The sequence below is a fragment of the Liolophura sinensis genome, chromosome 1 (assembly GCF_032854445.1).
Source record: "Liolophura sinensis isolate JHLJ2023 chromosome 1, CUHK_Ljap_v2, whole genome shotgun sequence".
NCBI lineage: Eukaryota > Metazoa > Mollusca > Polyplacophora > Chitonida > Chitonidae > Liolophura > Liolophura sinensis.
Window position 1 is genome coordinate 78,860,895 of NC_088295.1, and position 27,841 is coordinate 78,888,735.

Here is a 27,841-nt window from a genome sequence, read left to right on the forward strand (position 1 = left end):
CAATCAAAATAGAACATTCACGTGATACAATGATGATCATTAGGTTGAATGTGTGAAACATGGCATCAAGCCGGGCAAGTGTAAGTTCACAAGTTTACTATGTAATTTGAAGCATTTGCACATTTAACGAAATGAAAAACTGTGACAATACTGTGGAATTTTTTGTTTTTAGGAGTCCAAGTTTGAGACCTTGTCGAAATTCTGGCCGATTCCAAAGAAGGCAGTATGCGAAGCTCGACCGAGGACAAGGGCCCAGGTACCAGCATAGTGTAGTAATAGTTGAGTGTTTGGGTTAACACAGTAGCAGATAGCGCATTCACAGATGTCGGGTACTATCTACCGTACCTTCTGACACTTCTAGGAAGAATTCATGAATTTGCTCTACATATTGTGACCTACTTGCTATCATCTTAGCATCTCCGCCTTGCATAGGAACATATTGGCGATCCAAATGCAGTTATTAAATCATGAATGAAAAGACATGTAAATATAAATACAAATACATGGCATCTCATGCACTTCCAGGGTAATGTGTATTATTGATTTGGGCGCGAGAGGAGATGACTATGGTTACTGTCTAGCAACACTACGTGCACATATACTTTCAGTTTTAGTTGGGATCAGCACGAATGCCATGTTGATGATGTGCATATATATATGTGAAAAGTGTATGTGTGTCGACTCATGTACTGAATAGCTAACATATTTCTTCTAAATTTTTGGGGACACCCATTTTAGTCAATATGCATGCAGGTATAGGGGGAATATTTAGTTTCTTTTTTTTTATCACATGGTTAAACCATCTAATGAACAAGATACTCACATCTTTACTGTTTACTTTGTGAACATCTGTATTAATATGTGGCTATTACACCCCCTACCTCTAAACACAATCCTTCCTTGGTCGCCAGGTATAATTGCTACCAGTAATACGTGTAGGAGCTTACTTGACATAAACTTCAAGTCTATGACTCTTCATGTTAATGACACAAAATTTTAAAATAGTTGTAATAAGTTACATTGACATGGCTATCCTTACTATTTTGTTTTTTATATTTAGATTATACAGTGTTAAGTGTGATGATTGTGAATTTATTACATCTTAATTCAGAAAAGATTATAGTGTATTGTTCTTAATGAATTGAGATCTGTCGGATGACCTATTTCTAACAGGCAGGTTGATACATGTTTTGGTTTTTTTTTTGGTCTCTGTTTTTGTTTACAGTGAAGTTGTTTTGTTTGGTTTCATTTTGAAACTTACAACTTACAAACCTGGCGGTTATCATTCATCATAAAGATATCTAATCATATACTGTCAGTGATTCAAATGAATAAATATGCAGGTGAAACTAGAGTATACAATATTAATTTCAATACATACATGCATTTTTTCTTGTAGCTGGAGTATTTCCAAAGGGCAGACACAGAGAGTCTACATGAAATCTTCAATAAGGTTAGTTTTTAAGTACATTGTGTGGTTTTCTTTCTGCTGTTCTCAAGTAGTGCACCTGATTTAAATTTTATTATTGATCTAAAAAACAAAAGTTAAAAAGCAAAAAAATAATTGGTCAGGTTGGAAACTTATATCATTATCATCCTTTAAGTGATTAAATGTAAGTCTTGTGTTGAAAATAGGATTAATTAAGGACCCAGGCCTCCACTCACAAGATAACAAAGCGTATATTATGTTTTGGGTTAAAGCATTTCTGCAAAACATACTGGATCTTAAATTCACATCAGTTCTACACAGAAATATGGAAAGATGAGCTAATGTATCTATTATAATACACATCATATATCCTGAAATCTTATATTAACACTTTCAGTAAGGAATTTTTGGCATCTTTGGCATAGCTGATACATTGCAGTAAAAAACATGTTAGAGAACTACATGTATCAGAACAATGCAGAACTTAGACTGAGAATTGTTTACACTTGATATTAAAACAGTATGCAAGTAAAGAGGAAGGTGGGGAAAGGTTTATGACCTATCATGACTTCATCTTGAGATACTTGCGAGTTCTGGAAGAAGGAGATTACAATGAAGAGACACTTCACTTTTTCGGCAGTGCCATCGACACGTCCCGGGACAAGTAAGATTATATAGAACTACATGTACAATGCCAACTCTAAATACAAATATGCTTGGAGAGTAATACAAAGCAGCAACGACTTTGGTGATTATAGTTGGCATACAGTCATACGCATCCAGTGAAATCTGGCTTCTTTTTGAATTAATTCACTACAGCCAGCATTTTATTCTATTACTTTTCATGTAAATTTATGTTTAAAATAAACAGTAGCAACTTACACCCTCTTTGCACCATGGCTAAAGCAGAATTCTAAACGTAGAAAAAAGTGGAATGATGTTGAGAGCCTTTTCTTGGACATTACTGGTCTCGAATTAGTCAGAATGCTGTCCCATTGTCACGTGTAACAAGCTAAGTTACAATGAGGGTTATATGGTTCAAGTAAAATCTGAAAATTTAGTCTTTGTTAGACATTTGACAAGTTTGTGAGTAAAGTACAAATTCGATTATATTTCAGAGTTTACAACCTGAAGGTATTGTTTTATGAAATGTTTATGCATTGGTGCTTTGGCACTCATGTTGTGATGTGGTTGGATTTATATAATTAATGTATGTGCTGGTGATTTTCCCTCCCCAGGAAGATTTCCTTCCCTGAGTTCCAGGCGTTTGAGGCACTGTTATGTCTGCCAGATGCCATGTATGCTCTGGCCTTCCAGATATTTGATCGCGCTGGCAATGGATATATTACTTCTGGTGAGTATGCTGAAACTTAGTCAGGTCAACTGATCCTGGATAGGAGGGTTTGATTTTTAAATATTTAAAAATGACTTCTCTCCTATAAAACCTAATGTACTGTAAATGATGGAAAATTTGACACATGACTTACATAATATAGTAAACAATTTCACGTCAAACAATAAGCTTCTGGAACTTTCCTACTGTAAATCTTGAGGCCAGGATCTGGATGTATATTAATTGCCAAATCTCTGACTTATACTCTTTCAGATGAATTTGTAAAAATTATCAAACACACTGTCCTTCATGAAAAGATGCCATTCAACTTCGAGAGTGAGTTTCTTAGACTTCACTTTGGGAAAGACCTTCAGAGAAAAGTCACATATGCAGAATTTACTCAACTAATTCATGTAAGTGATTTGACTTTCAGCTCACTACAGATTTCTATTTCACTTTTAGCAGAATATAAAGTTAGATGCTCAGATTTGTTCACATAAAACAGTGAACCACTGACTCTGTTATGAGCCAGAAGAATAACTGATTTATGTAATGGAGAAAATACAACTAACAGCTGTTGCACCTTATCAATTCTATAAGGAGAAAGTTGATTTTGACTTCCCCGAATGCATTAAAACCATTTGAAGCATTGTTATAAGCACAAAAGAACAGATGAAAATGAAATAAAACTAGTTCTTATTTCTCAGCTGCAACACCCCTGCAGTAAATCATTTTACAGCATGTACATGAAATCTTGCACATGGTTCTTAGCCTCAGCTGTTAATTATAAAATTCAAAGGTTAACATTTATGTGATATTGCCTTCTTGTAAATGTACTGAGAAAAGAAAAGAACAAATTTTGCTGCTAACAATTGCTGTGAGAGCATATATTACCATATGTATACCTGATGTCCTTGGTTGTTTCAGGATTTCCATGATGAGCATGCACTGCAGGCATTTATGAGCTTGGATAAGGACAACAATGGTTACATCAATGCTGTGGACTTCCAGCGGATCATGTTGTCGTTGAAATCTCCTCTCCTCACAACTTTTGTGAAGGAGAATCTGGTCACAGTAAGTGCTCTATCATGTTATCCTGTCATTAAAATCTGCTCTCCCCACAAACTCTGTGAAGGAGACTCGGTGCCAGTAAGTCCTCTTTATCATATTAAGCTGTCCTTGAAATCTCTCTCTCCCAACTTTTGTCAGGGAGAATCTGGTCACAGTAAGTCATCTTTATCACATCATGCTGTCATTAAAATCTCCTCTGCTTACAAACTTTGTGAGGGAGAATCTGGTCACAGTAAGTCATCTTTATCACATCATGCTGTCATTAAAATCTCCTCTGCTTACAAACTTTGTGAGGGAGAATCTGGTCACAGTAAGTCATCTTTATCACATCATGCTGTCATTAAAATCTCCTCTGCTTACAAACTTTGTCAGGGAGAATCTGGTCACAGTAAGTCATCTTTATCACATCATGCTGTCATTAAAATCTCCTCTGCTTACAAACTTTGTCAGGGAGAATCTGGAGACAGTAAGTCCTCTTTATAATATCAAAGTTTCATTGAAATCTCCCTCTCTTCACAACATTTGTGAAGCAGAATATGGTCACAGCCTTCTGGCATATCATTCTGTCATTGAAATCTTCTCTCTTCACAACCTTTGTTAAGAAGTAATCTTGTCACTGTTCGGCCCCATTGTTGCAATACTGATAGGTAATAAACAAATATTTAGTGTGTATTACGGAGATAACAGAGAAATTAACTAAAACTGTACATGAAATGTGTGCTGTTCCAACAGTTACATTGAATTGTTATTAAAATGCACATTCTTATGGTTCACATGAGTTTTAGCCAGGGCTAATACACCAGTGTCTTCTTTAAGTTATTGACAGAGGCAATCTTCTGTCAGTTTGCCATCACTCTACCTTCAGAACTGTTTTTCCAATGAGTACAATTTTTGTTAGAGTAAATGTTAGAAGAAAAGACAACAAACAGTATGGCCTAAGTTATTTTGGAACAGAGGTGGAAACCTAAAGACCTAAACAGCCACAGACATTTTTTTCTGACGTGCTTGGCAATTCTTTAAATCAGTTTCTAATTCTTACAAGGCTCAGGGATGCACAATGTTAGAGCAACCACCATGTTGTGTCACACGTACCCCACTCTCATATGGTTAAAAACATAACAGGATAGGGGTGAAGTGAACGGAAACACCTGTGTCCTCAGGTTGTAGAAAATAACTCACGTCTGATTGTTTAAACTGATAACATGACTGTGTGGTTGATGTTACTTACTTTGAAAGTTTTGAAAGCTATGTTTTTTAAACTTCTTGTGGGAGACTTTATGGATCCACATATAAATTTTGTCTAGTTTTGCCCAGAAATATTATAAAATCAATAATTAATAAGGGATAAACGTTAATTCTTTTACATTGTGCATTGTTTGTTTGTTTCTTTTTTTCATTTCTTAATATAGATTTAGGCAAAACTGCACAAGTGGCTGATGCATGACTTTTGTTTTTAAAATAGTTCACGAAGGTTTGTTATTCTGTGATAATTATGCATGCCAGACACCCATGAGACTGGCATGGATGCAAGCATTGGTATATTAGACCACCATAATATTTATAGTGGGCCTTCTCACTAGTGACAAAAGACTTAGAATGGGTTATTTCTTTATATCATCACAATCTAAGACAAGTTTTAGTTGCAAAGAGTAGAACAGAAACATAACCTCCTTTGTCGTTAGCGTGCCAGCGCAGCACAGTGACCCAGGAGCCTCTCGCCTATGCAGTCAATCTGAGTTCAAGTCCAGCTCATGATGTAAAACCAATAACTAACTTAATAAATATATTACATGTGAAGAATAAGAAAATTGACTTTTGTGCACAAATCATTATGCACCTTTATTATGCTACAGTAATTCACCAGTCTAGTGAGTACATGTACTAATATCGACCCAGATTATTACTGATCTGAGTAAGGGGCTGTCTGTATTAGGGATGAGATTTTAGATGGAGATGGGCGAGATCTTTGGAGTTAATGGTTTCTGGTATATTTTGGTATAATTAAGACATTAATTGCTTAGTTGACTACATTAATGCCTGTAGCAAACGTGACTGTAATGTATAATAGGCCTTTTGTTAGATTAAAACAGCTCAGGATGACAATTTCACTATGGTAACCTAAGCCTTGATGTTTTCTCTCTTTCAGCTGGTGAGTATCAAGCCCAGAAAGTGTAAACTTCCTATTTATTGTTTGTCACAGTGTCACATTCTATACTCTTGTCTTGTCTCTGCTTTTACCTCTACACAGCTGTCTATCATCAGGGCTTTAGATTGTCGTTATCCTAGAGCTTGGCATACTTTGGAGCTGAAGATGCGACTCAGCTGACGTTAAAGAGCTGACAGCATCGGTTGGCAATGACCATGCAGCTTTCAGAGTTGATCAACATACTCCTTACAGGGCATGCGTTGCTATCTACCTTTGCTTTACATCACTGCCACCAATAAACAAGCTTGACCTTTGGAGCCTGTGTGACGCACGTAGGCTTGTTTAAACTTGGCCTCATCACTGATGTCCTTGCGCGGAACTACATGTGTTTAATCAGCATTCATCAATAAAATAGTTTTATTTGTTGGTTAGAACTATGTACACAATAGATAAAGAGAATAACTCTGTATAAAGTATAATTAGAAACATAGGCTGATGTTTTTGTACTTTCTGACATCACCTCCTGTCACATCACCATGACCTCAGTGACCTCGCTGTTGTTCAAGATTTCTGTACAGAATTTGCTACTGGTGGCAGTGCTGTAAGGAGTATGATCAGTTGATTGCAGTTGAATCGCGTTGTTATTTCACTTGCACAAGTGCTTAAAACCTGATACATCAGTCGAGTTGGGGTTTTAAATTCTGGTGTATGCAGAGCCTTGTAATGAGGCATGGTCGTTGTTTGTCACTAGTACATGTGGTCCAGGAAGATGTTGCATGATCATCCCAAGCTGACAAGGACTAAACATACCTCATTGTCTCGGTGAACATCCTGATGTTATGATCAGCGTATAGGACAAATCAGTTCATCTTCGTTTTGCATGTATAGGTGTATCAGGTCTTCACGTTTCACAGGTTTGTAATTCTGGTCACCATCGGTGACATATGTCTGTTCTTGAGAATGATGTAACAAAACTTTCAAATGCACATACATGTCAGTGAATAACATTTTGCAAGTAAATTACCATGTGACACCTTGAAGCTTATAGTACGAAAGCGTAGTGTGTACATGTATGTAATAATCTACAGATAATTGCACTCAGACTGAGAAAAAGGTCTGACGGCATTAATCAACTGTTGTGAGGAGAGTCCACAGAAGCTAACAATGTTCCTGGTGTTAGTAGACAGCTGTGTTCTGCCATCTTAACTTTGACTGCAGCTTCAATCACTGGTGGCTTTTGTAACATTTCCATTGTGAAAGTACAGGCAGCAGCCATTTTTCATTGTCCACCCTTTCCATTGACCTAGTTTTCTTTTTTTAATTGTGCTTCACTCTTATTCTGGTTAACCTAGTTTACTTGTACATGTATTTGCTCTTTCTGTAGTTGACGCCATATGTACGACGTTAAACCCCAAGCACTCACTCACTCACTCACTCTTTCTGTAGTTATAGGATATATAAAAGTAGAATGAAAACTTTAAGGTTAAAATAATTCGATACCAACATTTCCTCAGTGTAAATATATCATGAGAGGTATGTATATACACATAAAAATCAGCTGTAAATTTCAATTATCATTTGAGAAGAAATTTGCCCTTGATCAAAGAATGAATGTGTAACATAATTGTTCCATTGAAGTATAGCCGAAAAACATTTTTCTGGCTTAGTTCATGAAAAATTCTAAAATATGTAGTTAGATTTGAAAGAAGATTTATAATTGGCTGAGGATTTTTTAAAAATTAGATAAAAATAAGAATTTAATAAAGATTGTCATTTTTCGTGTGTTTCATAATATACTGTCCTAATCCTGTGTCATTTTCATACTTGTAATACTGTGCTTTGCTGCCTAAAAGTTTTATGTAACAGGTTGATAGGAGCCTCTCTGTTTACATTTGCTTTCTGGTTACAGTAAGACTTTTTTCGTGAATAACCATTTTTGAGAAGTTCACTAAATGCTCATCCAGGCCGTTAGGCTGCTGGCTTCAAAATTCAATGTTATGCCATTTGGAAAGCAAAGTTACATACTAAGCTATGTATTCAAGGGAAGCCTTTGTACATTTTGTAATTTTTGTTGTCAAGCAGTTGAATATTGTACAAGAGTCCTTTGGGGGTAAGAACTGAATATTGATATGACACAGGTAATGTATGCAAAAAGGCCCTTGTACTTATCTACCTGAAGATGTCAGAAAAATAAATCAGCCCCAAGACAGACACTAGCATTAAGCATTGAAATGTAGAAGAGTTGTGCTTCCCTTTGAGGCATACTTAATAAACTTGACTCTGCCACCACCTGATACCTGTTAGCACCAAGTCATTGTTATGGTCCATAAAACACAGACAGAACCTATCATACTGTAAGCTTACATGTAGGTGATCCACAATGAAAACGTTAAAACCCCTGCAAGCAATTAGTTTATTTTTGTCTGTCTGTTTGATATAAATGTAAATGTACATCTACAGTGTAAGGGAATTGTTATTGAAATGTGGTTAATTTGTTGTAATTACATGTAAATTAAGATGGAAATGTAACCTTTTCTCCAGAATACATGCACATGTACTTACTGTCTATGTTATGACAGCATTCTCTTCCAAGTCTTGCTCTGTCCTTCAAATGGACTTTTCCCCCCAAAACAGATAGAATTAAGTGATTTTGTTCCTTTAACTTTTGACTTTTGCATTTGATTGTTTTGCATTGAGAAATTTATTTCCTCTTTAAGAAAGCATTTATAAGTGACTTTACAGACTTCTTTGAAATTACTGTAATGTTTACAGTTGAATATGCTGTGCAGTGTCTGATTATTTTTTTTTCTCACAAAATGGATTGAGGCAAAATATGTTTAAGAGACCATAATACACAACTTCATTCCATAGTTTATTATGTTCGATTTTGTACATGTTGTACACCTTTGATGATTTGTTTTACTATCCCTCATGTATATGCATGTAGAACTCAGTTTGTCATTCTGTTGTAATGTGTTGGTGTAGCCGGTTAACGGTACTTCTGTGTGTGACAAGTGAATTGCTTACAGACTTTATTTAAGAAATCTCTTATCCCATACAGTTTGACACATTTGTTGTTGTTACAAATTTTGTAGAAGTGGGGAAAATAGAACTAAATTTTTTAATACATCAGTACTTTTTGATAGTATTTTCTTTTTGTTTAAAAGAATACGCACACAGATGCAAACACATGCAGCTACCTTAATTCCTTAACCTTTTTGTACACAAAAAAGCAATTTTCAGTGAGATTTATGCACCGTTTTAATTTGCTTTTAGAGACAAAACTACATTGGTTGGGTTGACGAATTCCAGGAATTTACAAAAAGTATAAATTTAACAGTCTACACAGAATAATGCTCTAATAATATGCTTAAATAAACATGTTGCAAACATGTGATAAGGTTGAAGAATTACAGTACATGTATTTCCTAGCCGAGACGACTGTGGTGAATGACCTAAAGTTATGCCCTTGGACTGAAAGTGTATAACTGTTGTCTGGCGTCTCATTCTGGATCTACATACATGTAGCATTAAACAGTACTTGGCTTCGAGTTTACAAGCTTGTAGCAGTACACTTTGGCCATGTTTGTTTTATCTATAGCTAGATGTAGTCGGTATTCAGTAATGCCGTCTACACAAAACTCTGATGTTGACAGGTTCATGCATACCCATATGTACAAATGCGTCTGTGATGTAAGGGAATGAATAATACGCCTGTATAGATCAGCTGAAGCTCTAGCTTTTATAGTAACACATAAGTGACAGATGCACGTGAGCATTTGTGTGTAGCACATACATCGTACAGGTAGACATTGACCTCTATCTGACTATTATGTTCAATGTTATAATGCAATGTTGCTGCACATATAAAGTGCAGGAACTTTATATGTAGTGATAAAGCGGGAAAACAAAAATACACATACATACTGAAATGAAGCCAATTGAAGCCTTATTGTTAGTTCTTGTTTGCATTTTAGAAAGCACCTTTCACAAATGTTTAATCTGTTTCAACTGTTTTACAGGTATTACAGTATTGCTATTCGAGTTGGGTTTGGTTTGGTTTATGTTTACTAGTGTGCCAGCTAACAACCATTTTCATATTTTAACACATTCTACTTGTACTTTATCGTACTAATTTATGTTTTAGTCAAATGTCTATGCACTAGTACATTTTACTCAGTAGTACGCACTATCTATGGCAACTGGGTCAGGTGTGTATTTCCGCCTGTGGTTGTACATATTTCTACTCATGGGTGACATCTCTCTGATTACAGGTGGCAGTGGGAGGGGAGAAGCAGAGACAAGTTAGCTATGCATACTTCATGGCCTTCATCTCACTCCTGACTAACGTGGAATTGATCAAAAAAATTTACCTGGTTGCATCAGAAAATAACCCAAAGAAAGAGATAACTAAAGGTAGGTTAATACCCAATCAGCAGGGCTGTATTCAGCTTCTTTGGCAGTGTGTAAAAGGGTGACAGATGGTAGGACAAACTGTAATAAAAATGCTAAATTTTTTCATTCTTTTGAAAGTAATTAAGTTTCTACACTCACATCTTTGATAAGCTTCAAGTATCAGCCTAGGCTGCCAGATGGTAGGACATATGTACATAGTAAAAGTCCTAGTTTTGTTTTAATCCCTTTGAAGATAAGTATAGTGTGACGTTCGTTTTTATGATATAAAGTAAGATTTGAAATGGTAATCAGCATACCAGTCCACAGGTGTGTTATAAACAAATGTGAACTAGTGATTAGACAGGTGAGTACTTACTATTACGTATAGAATATTTTTGTGTGATGATCATTCATCAGGTGTAATTTTAATTATTCCAGGTTGTAACTTTCGACTTCTTAAATCACAAAGCGTGAACAGTCAGGTGATTTGTGTCAAACCCTACAGAGTAAAATGAAAATAGACATGTTTTATTTTCAAAGCTGTCGTGTAATCTTTTATTTAATTTACAGGAAGGAACTACATCTTTTTAAAAATATATTTCCCCAGCCCGGTTTCCTCCCACCATAATGCCTGTCGCAGTCGTATATGTGAAATATTCTTGAGTACGGCGTAAAATACAAATCAAATAGATATATCAAATACGTAAATCAAAGAATGTGATTAATGTTTGACCTGGTCAATCTGTGGTCAGAATTGACCAGGTCAGGTGTCTTTTTTTTTTTTCTGGCATTTATGTGATAAAGTTTGAGGCAGAAGGAAACCTATGCAGACATAGTATAAAATGTTACTGTTACAGAACTGGGACCTTCCTTTAAATGGACCTGTGGCCATAGCAAAGTTGAAATAAAAGCATACCCAAGTGTTACAAGTTGAGGAGAACCCCAAAGATTACTCATAGGGAAAAAAATACATAGATTTAGGACTGGAGTTTAACTGTTTCTGACTGCGGTGTGCTCTTGTTGTTATAGAGGAGCTGCTATATGAAGCACAAGGCTTCGCTCAGATCACCCCAATGGAGGTAGATATACTGTTTCACCTTGTGGGCCTCCGTCACCAGACAGGGTAAGTTCTGTGCAGATCTGAAAGCTTGCCCTTAACCAGGGACAAATTTGACGTTTGACTTTTTAGTGAATAGTGAGATTATCTTTGAGTCAAGAATTCCATGTGTTTTCTGGAGCTAGTGTCCTGAGGCCATTTTCACAAAACTTAGTAAATCAAAACTTTTTCAAAACTTTTCTGGTAAATGACGTCTAGGTTATAGCTGTATAACCTAGACGTCTTTTACAGAGTAAGATACAAGAAATATGACTATGAGAAATGCAAGAAATATGAAGCATGAAGTTTTGTGAAAGTGGCCCAGACCAGTCTTTTATCATGTTTTGCTTAAAAATGCTATGGGCATCAGCTACTGAGCCATTTTCAGTTATTTTAATAGTCATGTGAAGTACATGTACTTCATTGGTTGTAAAGTTCCATTGAAACAGGCATGTGGATGTACATCACTGTAAGAATACAATATATCAAAACATTCATTGCCTATCTCTAATACCGTCCAATCAGAATGGATTCTGTATCCATTTTAGTTAGATTGGCTGACTTCCCTTTCCTTTTGCACTTCTGACCAGCGTACTTGGGAAGTCAGGGAAGGTACAGAGCCGATTGGATTACAGCTTTGACATTGTGGCGATGATTGATGGCAATATTGAATTTAATGTTATTGTTATAATTTTACAGTAAACATGTGTAAGGACATGATTTTAGCCTTTTTTGGTAACACTTTGATATTTGATATGTTAGAGTGCCCAGTGATTCACAATCTTTTGGGTAAGTCAGTCTGCATATGCTTGGCTTAAATACGTTATTATGCTGTTTCTGCTGCATCAGACGTTCTGACACAGGTACATGTACTTGTATGAATTCTAATAACAACTGTCTGGTCCAGGGCTCTTAGGTAGTAGGTGTAGTTGACTATAGATATGTGCACATGTAGTTCACCATTGGTTTATTTTTGATGAATTATAGAAACATAGTCACCAAGCTCATGAACAGAAGAAAAAGATACTTTTTAATAACATTCCTCATAAATATTAGCCTAGCTGTTATAAATTCAAGTAACTATATTTGAGAGAATCATGGAGAGAATGAGTATTGTTAGCTTTGCATTTTGATATTTTTCTTGATTTTTCTTCTGATCCACTGGTTTTATTGTTCTCAACTTTAGGCAGATAAAATGAAGGTGTTTTTACAACTCTGGTAACCACAGGTCCAACACTGGTCTCAAAGTACTTGTTTCCAATTTTGCCTTGTGTTACATGAAAACACTGTAGTATTATTGTAATTTATGTACTGACCTGTTCTGACATGTGACGTTGTTACATGTATACAATGATGGCAACATGTAACCATATGATATGAAGAGCAGTTTTTGGTTCTGATGTTAGCCTACTATTAATAAACTGATATAAAGTGGCTGAATCCTGTTGAAAACTTAGCTAACATGTTTCTAATTAACATTTCTGATTTAACAAACACATAGGTCTGTTTATTCTCTGCACATTTACTGACATTTTACCTGTGCATTATAGGTGCAAACTTAGCTATTTATATTCTAGCCAAGATACATTTCACTTTGCAAAACTGTAATTGTTGTTGTATATTTTTAGGACTTAGTTTTAGAGGGTTGCACTGATTCTGTTTTATTCAATCCAATGTTTAATGGACATCGATTCTTTAGCATTTTTTTATGTCACAAATGAACATCACTCCACTGTTTTTACGTTATACCAGGGATTAAGGATAACATTAAACTTCACTCATGTGGGTAAAACATCTAAACCATCAATAAGAACCAAAATGGAGCATGGTTTCCTGCTCTAGCTGGTACAGATATGCAATATAGGTTTATGATTTTGCTCTACCATCAATGTTCGTACGTACATATAGTTTTATGTAGTAATATGAATCAATGTTCATCATCAGTATCATCAATGTTCCTATATACATATAGTTTTATATAGTAATATGTATACAGTAAATAACCAACAAATTTCACCCATCACTAAGTTGCACATTTTGCCTGATTCTGATCTTAGAAAGGTGTTTTACAGTTTTTTCGGAAGTTAAGTATGTTGATATCCCACTGGAAAAGTGCACTTTTCAGAAGCAGAACTGATCACATATTTTTGCGTATATAAATGCACTTTTTTGTGAAGTTTTAGGTCACTTGCAGTAATAGGAGAATACTTTTCACTCTACTTAAGTGTTACATCTATTACTCAATGTCTTTCCAGGAGAGTAATGTATGATGACTTACTGGCAATTTCTCCGATGGAAGGAAAACAGACGCCATATTCTGTGAAAATGCAAGTAGCTGAGGTGAGTGTTCATTGCAGATATCCACTTGATGTTGGATCTGATCAACATTGGCTGTCAAAGGCAGTTTTTGTTGCTTTGTCTGTAAAATTTAAGTGTTTCTGCTGTAAAAGTTCAGCTTCATGTACATACATATATGTTTCTGGTAAAACTTCTGTATTACACACATTTGTTGTGCACAAGTGGATAAGTGCATTCACTTGTACTTTATCCTGAATAATTAAAAAGCTGGAAAAATTTGGAAGTGTAGTTTGGTTGACTTGTGTACAGTGTATTGCAATAAGCTGAACAGATGTAAATACTAACACTGCCGTGGGGTAGGGGGGCCGTCATGGCCATGTGGTTAGCGTGCCGGTTCGGTGCAGTAACTCGGGAGCTTTTCACCAATCTGTGAGCTCAAGTCCATCTCATGCTGGTATCCTCTCTGGTCATACATGGAAAGGTCTGCCAGCAACCTGTGAATGGCCAAAGATTTTGCCTGGGCTCTTCCAGGTATCTTCCCACCTTAAAGTGGCCGCCTTCGTATAAGTGGGAACATTATTGAGTATAAAAATATATAAATTAAGCAGCCATGCCTGGTTTCATCATCTGACGATAACTAAAAAGTTTCAGCTGTATTCTTTGTACAAAATCCAAACCAATTTAATAATCAAATGTACATATATATAATGAATGTTTGTGTTGATATACATGTATCTGTAGGAAAACATCCGTCTGGAGCAGCCTGTGGAGAGAGGTATTCTGATACAGGTGGCTGAGAGCATCTACAGGTTTGGTCTGGGAGCAATTGCCGGAGGTAAACACCTGTTGTACACTGATAAATGTGTAGGGGTCTATCTGGGATCAAATGTATGCTAGTTCTATGCTTGTGGAAATTGTGTAATATATGCATAAAAGCAGTGGGTTTTCTAGCAAAAAAAATCATAAAATTGAGTTTCTGGCAAATCAAAAAAAATGAAATATGATTTGAGTTTTTTTTTTTAAATATATGGTACTTGTGATTGTGAAGCCTGGTGGTCATCAGCCAGTATTTGTCATATAATAACTGTATGGTGCTCGTGGTTGTAGAGTCTGGTGGTTATCAGCATGTATTTGTCATATTACAACCTTATGGTGCTCTTGATTGCTGAGTGTGGTGGATATCAGCCTTTATTTTTCATATTACAACTGTATGGTGCTCTTGGTTGTTGAGTCTGGTGGTTATCGACCTTTATTGGTCATATTACAACTGTATGGTGCTCGTGGTTGTAGAGTCTGGTGGTTATCAGCATGTATTTGTCATATTACAACTGTATGATGCTCGTGGTTGTAGAGTCTGGTGGTTATCAGCATGTATTTGTCATATTACAACCTTATGGTGCTCTTGATTGCTGAGTGTGGTGGATATCAGCCTTTATTTTTCATATTACAACTGTATGGTGCTCTTGGTTGTTGAGTCTGGTGGTTATCAACCTTTATTGGTCATATTACAACTGTATGGTGCTCCTGGTTGTAGAGTCTGGTGGTTATCAACCTTTATTGGTCATATTACAACTGTATGATGCTCGTGGTTGTAGAGTCTGGTGGATATCGGCCTGTATTTGTCATATTACAACCTTATGGGTCTCTTGATTGCTGAGTGTGGTGGATATCAGCCTTTATTTTTCATATTACAACTGTATGGTGCTCTTGGTTGTTGAGTCTGGTGGTTATCAACCTTTATTGGTCATATTACAACTGTATGGTGCTCCTGGTTGTAGAGTCTGGTGGTTATCAACCTTTATTGGTCATATTACAACTGTATGATGCTCGTGGTTGTAGAGTCTGGTGGATATCGGCCTGTATTTGTGATAATAAAACTGTGTTGCTTGCGGTTGTAGAGTGTGGTGGATATCGGCCTGTATTTGTGATAATAAAACTATGTTGCCTGTGGTTATAGCTGTTGGAGCGACAGCAGTCTACCCCATTGATCTGGTGAAGACACGTCTCCAGAACCAGCGGACTGGCTCCATGGTGGGAGAACTCATGTATAAAAACAGCTTTGACTGCTTCAAGAAGGTGCTGAGGCACGAGGGACCTCTGGGGCTCTACCGCGGTTTACTGCCCCAGATTGTTGGCGTGGCTCCGGAGAAAGCCATCAAGCTTACCGTAGGTATTTTTACGAAAGTTTGGCATCAGGCACTATATGACACCCTAAATCATGACACAACCTTTATTCGCTAGCTGGGACGTTTTAGGTTGAACTTCTTATTTGCTAAAGGCAAAAAAGTCCTTATGTATCATGTGACCTCTTAAAAATGTTAGAAACCTTTTTTCATCACAATTACTATAACATGGGTTCTGAAGAGTTTAAAACATAGCAATTTTGAGTACCCTAATGATGGGGAAAGTTGAATAGCTGAATGGAAAGAGTTTGTGTTTATTCCCGTGGGACACCACAAGACAGGTGATTGGTGAGTGAATGTCAACAAAGGTTGTATAACATTTTTCACAAGTTACATGATACAGTAGGGCTGTTATTTCCTTTAATGACAAAAGAGTATGAACTAAAAGCTCTCCTATTATAAATAGCTATAAATTATACCCACCATTGGAAAATCAGTGCATTTCAGATGCTGCATGACTTCTGTTGCTGGACTACTTTGTCTGAACATAGTTACTCCCCTTGTGTTGGCCAAATGTATAGGTCAATCTGACATGGTATGAATGTTTCTCTTACTTGTGTTCTAATTTAAATGTGACATTGGCATTTCACAGATGAATGACTTAATGCGTGACAAGCTGACGAGGACTGATGGTTCTTTACCGCTATGGGCAGAGATGATATCTGGTGGTACGGTAAGTACATGTATAGCCATGTATAGCCATGTGTGATTGACTTCTGTTGTGCCGTCTCATAATTAAGTTGGGATAGACAACTTCAGGGGTCATGACCCTGGTGGGAAAACCTTAGCTCTCTGCTTCCATAGGCATGCCTACATGTAGATGGGATAGGATAGGCGTTATAAAGATGTCTAGATGTTTAGCTTTTGAGAACTCTTTTGACCAGTATACATTTGTAAACTGAATGATTCTCATTCAGTACCAATATATGGCCCAGAACACCAGTAACGTCATTTCCGTCACAATATATGGCCCAGAACACCAGTAACGTCATTTCCGTCACAATATATGGCCCAGAACACCAGTAACGTCATTTCCATCACAATATATGGCCCAGAACACCAGTAACGTCATTTCCATCACAATATATGGCCCAGAACACCAGTAACGTCATTTCCGTCACAATATATGGCCCAGAACACCAGTAACGTCATTTCCGTCACAATATATGGAGACAAACTAAATGATTATGGCATTGGGAGCCCTTTGATGTTTGTATCTCGTACAACTACCTTCCTGGAGTTTCTGGGGTTTAAACTATGACTTGCATGGCTTGATTTTACATTGTCTGTGCTTTCTTTTATGGACTCAGCTTCCATTAAGTAGTCTGTACTTCTGAAAAATACCATATCTGCTGGAGTGAGTGAGTGAGTGAGTGCTTGGGGTTTAACGTCGTACTCAACAATTTTTCAGTCATATGACGACGAAGGAATCATTAGGGTGCATGCACGTGTAATGTGCCTCCTTGTTGCAGGACGGATTTCCACCGCTCTTTTATTTAGTGCTGCATCACTGAGACGACTTACCGAAGGCAAGTAAGCCGCCCCGCCCGAGCCATTATACTGATACGGGTCAACCAGTCATTGCTCTATCCCCTTCACGCTGAACGCCAAGCGAGGAAGTCACAACTTCCTCTTTTAAAGTCTTAGGTGTGACTTGACCAAGGATTGATCCTGGATCTACCGGTCCCGAAGCGGACGCTCTACCAACTGTGCTATCCGGGCCGGTCTCCATATCTGCTGGATGCTGTTGTATAAATGAAATATTCTTGAGCACGGCGTAAAACACCTACCAAATAAATTAATAAATAAATTTGTTATAAAGCACTATGATAATGTTCGTATTTGCCCATTTCCCATTTAAGTGTACTTTTGTCATTTTTTACAGGCTGGTGCCTCCCAGGTTATCTTCACTAATCCTTTAGAAATTGTCAAGATCCGTCTTCAGGTAGCAGGAGAGATTGTGGGGAAAAGACAAGTCAGTGCTCTGGCAGTAGTGAGAGACCTGGGTCTGTTTGGACTGTACAAGGTCAGTATTAGTTTTAATACTCATCAGTCCAGTGTTTTTCAGTTTGATAAAACATTTCAGTTTAAAGGTCTGGTTCAGATGTCGCAATCATTGAATGTCTTGTCTTACTGTATGTCACTAACCATACTAGATTGTGTCAACATTGTTTGGCAAACAGTCAACTTTAAATTGCAAGGGAACCTGCAGGTGATCCTGGGATTCCCCCAAACTGTGCCTGTTTTCCTATTACCATAATACTGGTCGCTGTTGTATAAGTGAAATATTCATCAGAATGACATAAAACACCAATCAAATTAATAAATAAATTGCAAAGGCTTTTATTATATCTTTGAATAGAAGGCTACATTAAAAAATGTAGGCAGCTACCTGACTACATAAGTAAATAAAATAACATAGTAGCTTTGGTCAAAGTAGGCAAATGCTTGCTCAGTGTTTCACAAAAGTAGCAACAGAGGTTGTTGCAGGTAGCTCGTAATTACCTTCTAATGAATCCGTCTATTTTATTAAAATAATTTAAGGTTTGTGTTTGGAAGGTTATTCTGCTTACACTGTACTGCTGTACCTCAACAACTCAAATGCAAATTAGGGTTACATGAGGATTTACTTCCTCTCAAAAAAGTCATGAGCTAACTCACTCCCGGCGTCCACTGACCATGGAGCCGTGGTGGTAATAAGGGATTGGCATTGATCCCAGAAGCATTCAGGTAGTCTTGCATGAAGTTTATTACAGATCATTTGCGGTCTGCTGATATTGTTCCACCAGTATAAAACTAAGTACATATTAGTCTCACTCTGGAATTGGGCCTGTATTGATTGATGACATTGTCTTTCTCCTGGCTTCAGGGATCGCGGGCCTGTTTCTTGAGAGACATTTCCTTCTCAGCCATATACTTCCCAGCATACTCGCACGCCAAAAAGTTTTTCGCTGATGACAGTGGCTACAACGCTCCCCATACGTTGTTGCTGTCTGCTACAATGGCTGGTAGGTTTGTTTTCTACAGGAGGGTGATAGGGCAGCTTTTCTTGCAACATCGAAACAAACGTTTAAGATCTTCTTTGTGCAGCTGTGATAACAAGTACATGTATGTATATAGTATATGTATGGGAAGTGTTGTATGGACACTGGATTCACAAGACCAAATACTTTCTAAACGGATTTCTATGTAATTGTGTTTTTTTCTGTGCATTTTTTTTCAGATTACCTACACATAAATGTCAACAGAAATGATGGAATTCCTTTTCCAGCTACCATATGCCATCCCAACTGGCTGTTGTAGCCGTGAAAAATCACGAGAATTTCCACCAAACAAAACATGTGGTTTACATAATTTTGGGGTAATTTCATGTAATGTAATGTGTGAAGACTCATAAATTTCATATCAAATGTGGCAGTTTTTCATTGTTCTGAGGTGTATGGTATACATACATGTATTAGCGTGTGTTATCAGGTGTGCCAGCTGCTGCCCTACCCACCCCTTTTGATGTGATAAAGACACGACTGCAAGTTCAGGCACGGACTGGTCAGACCACCTACACAGGGGTCACAGATTGTATACGCAAGCTGTACAAGGAGGAGGGAGGCAGTGCCTTCTGGAAAGGCACCCCAGGTAACACAATTCTAGTGTGGTTGCGTGTCTGAAAAGCTTGATCTTTGACACACAAAAGTTTTTTTTTGTGGTAGATGTAGTATCCATAGTGTTTCTGGAAATTGTATTCATAAAACTTATAATTCATGTTCATTAACTTATAATATAGTTTGAGCAGTAACAAGCAATCTAATTGGTCATCTATTGGTGTTCATACGCCCCACCCCCCATGCAGACTACTTTTACTGAAATAGACAGTGTCATGCTTGGGTAAAACATGAATTTCCCAGCTGCTGTAGGCAGATTTTCAACACGTAAACATGCCTAATTTTTTTTTAAATCCTGCGCAAACCATCTGCATTTTGCATGGATTTTTAGTCAACATAACCGACGTTTTGTGCAAAATGTCATTTACAAAATGGTGTTCCATAATGGTATTGTTATTAGGATCAGACTTTCTAAGTATAGCTCACATTTCAGTGTTAAAAATTGACTGACAGCATAATGCACATTAACAATTATACAGGGAACACTGTCACAAAACTTTGAATGTCCTGTTTCTTGTAATTTTTTTTGAAAACACATCTAGGTTGTAGCCCCATAATTTGATGTTGTTTATGAGAAAGTGGCCTTATGTTATTTAAAACCACTTTGTATATAACGCCTACCAATATGATGTTCTCGGCTAAGGAAGACGTTTCTGATCATCAGAGGGAAAGTGCATATTCACCCCAAATTCTATTCATTTCATTCATTCAAATGGTCTAGACTTGTCTGACTCTGAAGTCGCTGGTTCGAAACCCCGAGTGGTCAACTGATTTTCATGACTGGATTCTGGGCTATATCTAGAAAGTGTAAACTCTTATAGCGGTAATACTGATCTACAAGAGATATCACCGACAGAAAAGTGTTGACAACAAGCTTTCATGTTGTAGCAGCCTGTTTGGTTTTACATTTCAGCCCGCGTCTTCCGGTCAGCTCCCCAGTTTGGTGTCACATTGCTGACCTATGAACTTCTGCAGAGGTTGTTGTATGTAGATTTTGGCGGCAGGTAAGTTCATCGTTTCCCAGGGATTATATTTGTGTGTGCTTCTGCTTCATGTCTTACCTGTTCATAGGTTATTATGTGTCTCATTGCTGCTTGGAGTTTTCTGCATGGATAATAGAGACATACAATCTCTGTTGACGAATGCTGTAAATGGATGAGTTAATTTCCATGATAGCTCTAATGCTGAAGTCGGACACTCAGGTGCATTGGACACCTAGGACTTCTGGAATTACTGTAATGAGATGTCATGAGCAAAATCAGTGTGTTTATTGATTTGTATTTTTATGTGTTTGGAGATTTGATTAGTGCAGCTAATTCTTCACTTTTGTGGACACTTGCGAGGGAGGGTTACAGTGATTTACTTCATACAACTGTCTGCTAAGTTTAGTGCAACCATAGTTCGAAGAAATGCTAATTTTAACTAAATTTCAGAATTTGTTCCAAGATTTTTTGTTCTACATGAAAACTGCTTGATAGGAAAATATGCTTATAAATGGTGCTTATGAAACGTTTGGCAAATATTTCAATGAAAGAGTGAGGGGTTGCTTCCTTTTTTAAGAATGCGTGATTTTCTGAGATGTGTTGTAGCATGCTTAGTTTGTTTACAGAAGAGATATTTTGGGTGTGTCATTGTTAACAAGAGAGAGTTTTCAGTGTGTCATTGTTTCTAAGGTCTTGTGAGATGAATTTAATAAGTTTTTGACAACATTTTGTTTGACTAGAACAAGCAAATTAGTACTACAACAAAGGGAAGGGAGGTAAGATGTAAAATTCATGTAATTCATGGTAATCTTTTTTCCAACCCTTACTACAAGAATCGTTCAGCTTGAGTGGCTTGCACAAAAGAGATTTTTTCCAGATGCCTTTTATGTTTTGGCATTGGAGCATATTTGGTTATTTTTGTTTTTGGCACACATGTACATGTAGGATGGGTAGCAAGTAAAATATCCGTGCAAATTTATACTGCCTTTTCATTTGTCCAGCATTTCAATAGTTGAACAAGAACACAGATAAGGTAATTGTGGGTAAAATGGTATTTGAAATAAAAGAACAGAGAAGCTGAATGTAAGCATTTTGGGTATATATGGCTCAGAGTGGTTAAAGCATTGGTGATGGAAAACCAGTTACTTTGTACCATGGAAGAGCTGGCATAATAGCGTCTGCTTGGTCTGTCATACTTTTTCTGTTGCATGGACATAACTCATGGATATACATCAGGTATTAATCCATGCGCAGAACTTCAGCAGAATTACACATACATGTACACCTAACAGACCACAACTTCAAAGGTAAGAGTTTGTGGGAAAATCACAGCAAGCAATCACAGCAATCTTTTTTGAGATTCTGTCACAGTACTTTATGTCACTGGTAACTGACTCATTACATTACCTTGAATTAGAACACACTGCAAAACCTTAAGAATTGTGTTAGGTGTATCTTAATTAGCATGCAGATTTTCTGTTATGATGCTTGAATCTGATGCCTTATTTCTTCCTCTTTTTCAGCTCTCTCAGACTTTTTAGTTTCAGGAACAGACTTTCTAGTACTTATAAATACATTCTAATGATCTTAATTTTGCATGTACATGTATTTTGTCTGTATTGATCCACTAGTTTTGATTTGTTATAGTTTCTTAAAATCTAGATATGTGTTATTTATACATGTGTGCTACCAATCACTAGTAATCTGATCCTGTAGGGGAGAAAGTTTAGCAGAACTGGCTAGTGATGATAGGAGATTTATCACTGATTATCTCCCCTGGCATCTGTAGTTCAACACAATGTCTGCTGTGTGATACAGTGTCCAGTTAGTCTTTGAATATTATACCATTTTGTCTGGAAAAATTCATGGGAATGTCACATATTGGAAGTAGTAATTTACAGTAGTGCATGTGTAAACTGTGGTCTTTTCAAGATGTGAATTGAAAATGATGAAAATCAATATTATATCTTTCAGGACCTGATTAAAATATTTCAAATGTTTGAGCTATTCTAGTAATTTGACAGTGCATAGGAACAACTTGAAACCTTCTATAACTGTATTGGGATATCATTGCTTTTATTGTATAGATTTATTTCCAGTTAGTAGTTCAGAGCCATTTGTGGAAGCATATATTTTGGCTAAGTCATATAAAAGCCTTTTAAAATATTATCCGGTAAATAGTCAGCCTTTAGGGGGAAGCTGAAAGATTAGTCAGGCTGGTTTCAGTATTGTGTGATCTGATTTTGTTTAAGCCCCTAGTGCATGGGAAGGTCTGGCAGCAACCTGCGGATGGTTTCCTCCTACAATAATGCTGGCCGCTGTCGTAGAAGTGAAATGTTCCTGAGTACTATGTAAAACGCCAATCAAATAAATAAATAAATCTAAACTCGCATAAAGTAGTGTCTGGTGTGGCAGCATTATGGACATGATGCTATTCTGATAATCTTGTAGTAAGGGGACACAACTGTAAAGTCATCAGAAAGTTAGACCAGCCAATAAATCTGTCAATCAAAGACACACAAGATCATTTATGTGAATATCAGTCATTATAATGGATTTAGGGTTTGATGAAATACTTCATGTAGATGTATTATGTTTAAGGGTTAACACTGCCACAGAAGTGTTTGTTGTGTAACCTGATGCCATTTAACCTGGTTTTGTACCAAGTCAAATCCTGAGAATGTGCAGCATTCAAAGCATTTGACCAAGTAGGAAACTGTGCTCAGTAGTATCGGGTTACACAAAAAACACCAAGATGACGGTGATTAAATCTATTCTACCCCAAAAGATGAAAATGTCATAGTGCAATGTGAAAAGTAGCATTTGCAAGCAGATTCAACATTAGGGAAGTTCTATTAATTTGGTTGTTTCAATATTGCAGGCGCCCAGAAGGATCAAGTGTGAGGAAGACAAGTTTGGATGACGTGATTTCCCGACACCCTGACCACATAGGCGGGTACCGGTTGGCCACAGCCACATTTGATGGCATGGATACGAAGTTTGGGCTGTGTCTTCCAAGAACCCGTGTGTCAGCGTGACGTAGTAGTCCATTAATTACCAATTGTTAGTTGTATGTAGTATGAGACAGGCACTGTGTTGTGCCTGGCCTACCTCGTACCCTTCAGGCTGGTGATTCGAGGGCTTGCTGTGATAGATGACATACTTAATAACAACAAAACGAACGCCAGATACTGTACCATCTGTTTTCCTGAGGTGGGGAGGGTGTGGTTTGGTTTGAGAGGGGAACTTGGGATATGGTTGATGTAGAGTAGAAAAATATTGAGTTACCTCAGTGCTTTTAGACCTAGAGAGAGTGTGGCTATAATGTATGAGAAGTTTTAATTAAATAATCATGAAATCATGTGGTGTAAATGCATAAAAAAAATCAACAGGTTGCATTGTACTGTATGCCAGGGTCCCATATGTCATGATATTAAATACCTAGGTTGAGGTGTGTGCATATTCATGTAATGAGTCGCCAGGTACTGGTTTTTGAGAAGTGTGCCACCTGCTCTTGTATCAGTATTACAACATGGTTGCTTGTACCTAATCAGACTTATTTACATGTATATTTAAGTATATACATTTATATACTAAGCCAAGCCAAGTCCGATTAGGTGGCAGCTTATTTGTGACTATCATTCAGCCATGTTGAAAATGAGGTAACTTTTTTAATGGATTAAGCTTAAACTTAAGTTTAATGACAATAAATTTCATGATACACATTTCAATGACTGGGCTCCTGTCCACTGATTTTGTTACTGACTATTTGCCATTAGATTGGGATTTGTTTTGCTGTTGTGGTTTTACAGATTATTCTGTGTTTTTTTGGAGTCAAAGTTAATGTGTCGTCATTTGTTTGAGAGGCGTCACCCCTCCCCAGTATATACTTATGTGACAATGTGAATGCGATGTATACACACAATGTTTTTATGAACATGTAAAGTTCAGAAGTGTTCTATCATCAGATATGTCAAACCTTATTATTTTGGTGTGTGCCCTAGAGACAAACTTAATGCTGTAAGATGTTTTGACTAGGTACTGCAAGTACATGTAAATACAGACCAAGAAATAGTTTGTCAGATATTTTATCACCTAAAGGCTGTGTCTTCAGTTGAGTTACTGTGCATTTTGTGATAAATTTTTACTGGTGTGTTTATGATTTTATTTCCCTGAAATGTACAAGTTAATTTCAGAGGATGGCATATTATTAAAACTGGCCTGAAAAGAGATTTCTGATCCTCTTCGTACACTTCTGACTAAACTGTGCAACATGTTGATTTTCTCTAGTGACATTTTGGATGCATGGAGCTTTATAGGAAAGATTCTTTAATGGCGGTATAATTAATCAAAAAAGTAATGAAATAGTTAGGACATTGTGTGTGATTTAATAGTGTAGATAGATAACATGTACATTGTTGAATGTTGTGTAAAACCATCACAATAGCTGTCTAAAAACAAATACATGTGTAGTATACTTTAACACTTCAATCAGTGCCTATCTAAGTGCATACATTAATCTCTGACAAAATCAGGCACTTGAAGCAGTTCTATCTTAAGTGATCACAAATGTCTCTGATAGATTTGGACAGAAGCAGCAATCTTCAATTAAGTGCACTCTGTAAGTGTTGATAGAATTGGACAGTAGCAGTTATCCTCACTTAAGTGCACACAGTAATTGTTGATAGAATTGGAAACTAGCAGCAGTTCTCACTGAAGTGCACACAGTAATCTTGATCAGAATTGGACACTAGCAGCATCCACACAGTAATTGTTGATAGAATTGGACATTAGCTGTAATCCTCACTTAAGTGCACACAGTGAAGTCGAATAGGATTGGACAGTAGCAGCAATCCTCACTTAAGTACTTACAGTAATTGTTGACAAAATTGGACATTAGCAGCAGTCCTCACTTTAGTGCACTCAGTAATCTTGTGAAGAATTGGACATTAGCAGCAATTCTTACATAACAGGTTTGTCAGCAGCAATCCTCACTAAGTGCGCAGTAATCTTATGTAGGATTTATCACCAGCAGCAATCCTCGCATGTACATGTAACTGCACACTGTAATCTCAAACAGAATTTGATACTACAGTATAGCAGCAGTCGAAACTTCAGTGGAACTCCACAGAAATCGTGTGTAGAATTGGACACTAGCAGCAGTCCTCACATGTACATGTAACTGCACACTGTAACCTCGAGCAGAATTTGGTACTACAGTTTTGCAGAAATCCAAATTTCAGTGAAATTTCACAGAAATCTTGTGTAGAATTGGACACAAGCAACAATCCTCCCATGCATATAAGTGCACACAGTAATCTCAAATAGAATTTAGGACTACAGTTTTGCAGCAATTCAAACTTCTGTGGAACTCCACAGAAATCTTGTGTAGATTTGGACACTAGCAGCATTTTTCACTTTACAGATTTTTTGATAGAATTGAACACTAGCAGCAATCTTGTATGTGCACAAAAATCTCGGACTGAACTGTACACCACCAGCAATCTTACGTGTGCACTAAAATCTCGGACAGAACTGTACGCCAGCAGCAGTCTTGCTCTACTTACAGGAACACACTGTGTCATCCATGGTGTTGCTGTATATGACAATATTTGTGTAGATGCATAAATATTAGAAGTTTATGGTGGTGTACCAAAAGCATAGTCATCCACAACTTTATATGGAAAACGGAAATAGAGTATTTGACATTGAGATACGGTGTGTCAGCCTTGTTGGTAGGGTATGTACACGTGTTGGGTTCTGCAATGCCATTGAAAGCCTGGACGTCTACGATTTCAATGATTGGATGCCAGTCAGTATTACAACATAAGGCTGTCTCACGGAACTGGAAAGCTTTCATTTTGTTTTCACTTCTAGTCGACCCTCAAATATTTGTTGATAGTGGGCATGCTATCTGCTATATGCATAAAAGTACATCTGTAGTAACGACTTCATGCATAATAGTCAATTTCGTCTCTCACGCCACCTGTTTTCCAGTTTTTGAGGGAGAATAATGTAATTTATGCATAATACTTTTGAAGTTTTCTGTTTTGAGGGAGAGTCTATTAAAAATCTGAAACTGTGTTTACCATGCATGCATGACACAATTTATTATTATTTTTTATATTAAATTGTCTAATGTTAAATTGATGACAAACAACTACAGGCTAATTCAAGTCAATGTCTGTTTTTAGTGCTGACGAATATGGACTTTTCGTCTCGTTAAGAGTGGAGTGACATACTTGGACGTTTGAGTGTTGTAGCACAACTCCGCGCAATAAATTTTTAGCTTTTGCACTGCTGTTATATTACATTCAGTCGTTGTCTGTTAAGAAAATTTTTTCCGGATTTCAGAATCTTTAAATGTAGGCCTATAACATCAAAGAATGTGGTAGAACAGGTAGAATAAGATGAAAGACTGTAGAATTTGCTCAAGCTATATACCGATATTAATACTTGCAAGCTTACCGGGTTATCGTTTTGTGTATATATATATACACAGGCAGATTGAGATAGCCTTGCAAAGTAATATATGCGGTAAATATAGAATCCTGTAATACGTAAACCGTTTTCTTGTAAAGCGTGAAATTATTTTTCAAAAAATCTGAGAAAAAAGATTTCATTCAAAGAAATTTATTTATTGTTCTTACGGAATCGTGATACCCAAGGGGATATTTTATTGAAAATAAAGAGTGGTTGAAGTCTTAATTGTGGATGTGCTTTTTCTTATTTTGTAATCATACTGATTATTATTTGCCTAATAAGTGGGTTCTTTTTAAAACATTCTTTCAGCTTTCCGAACGTTATATAACCATATCTTATCACCAATTTATTAAACTTCCCACAGAAAACCGTTGTTTTGTCAAATTATAATATCCTTGAGAGTCTTGTGCAAGTGCTTTAACAATAGTGATGTAATATGCTTCTCTCTGTTGTCATGGACATTACGCCACGCGCAAGTTATGACTCTAAAACCAGTATCCAGTCTATGTGTAGCATGAAATACTACAGATCTACATGGAGATCAGAGTTACTGATGCGTTAAGGTGCTTGGCCCTACGTAACAGGAGACTTGAATTCAATCCCCTTTTAGGCCGCTTTTCCCATGCTTCCAGTGTAGATTCCCTTTTCCCATGCGGCATAATTTATTTATTTATTTTATTGGTGTATTACGCAGTACTCAGGACTATTTTACTTATACGACAGCGACCAGCATTATGGTGGGAGGGAACCGGACAGAGCCTGAGT

The 27,841-nt window shown here is 37.0% G+C and overlaps 1 protein-coding gene across 2 annotated transcripts; it reads left to right on the forward strand.

Annotated features, from left to right (window-relative positions):
• The first annotated feature begins 38 nt into the window (after nt 1–38).
• LOC135461644 (electrogenic aspartate/glutamate antiporter SLC25A13, mitochondrial-like) lies at nt 39–27,425 on the forward strand. 2 transcript variants are annotated; one of them, XM_064738827.1, is made up of 19 exons: nt 39–80; nt 173–256; nt 1,400–1,453; nt 1,951–2,093; nt 2,668–2,783; nt 3,036–3,175; nt 3,690–3,836; nt 10,254–10,395; nt 11,404–11,497; nt 12,233–12,259; nt 13,726–13,810; nt 14,510–14,603; nt 15,726–15,934; nt 16,544–16,624; nt 17,837–17,977; nt 18,821–18,959; nt 19,426–19,584; nt 20,524–20,614; nt 23,475–27,425. In XM_064738827.1, exons 1-19 carry the CDS (start codon nt 60–62, stop codon nt 23,629–23,631), a joined length of 2,124 nt encoding a protein of 707 aa, XP_064594897.1. In that variant the 5' UTR covers nt 39–59; the 3' UTR covers nt 23,632–27,425. The 2 variants fall into 2 exon arrangements, with proteins under 2 accessions (XP_064594897.1, XP_064594898.1); XM_064738828.1 differs by lacking the exon at nt 12,233–12,259.
• The last annotated feature ends 416 nt before the right edge of the window (nt 27,426–27,841 follow it).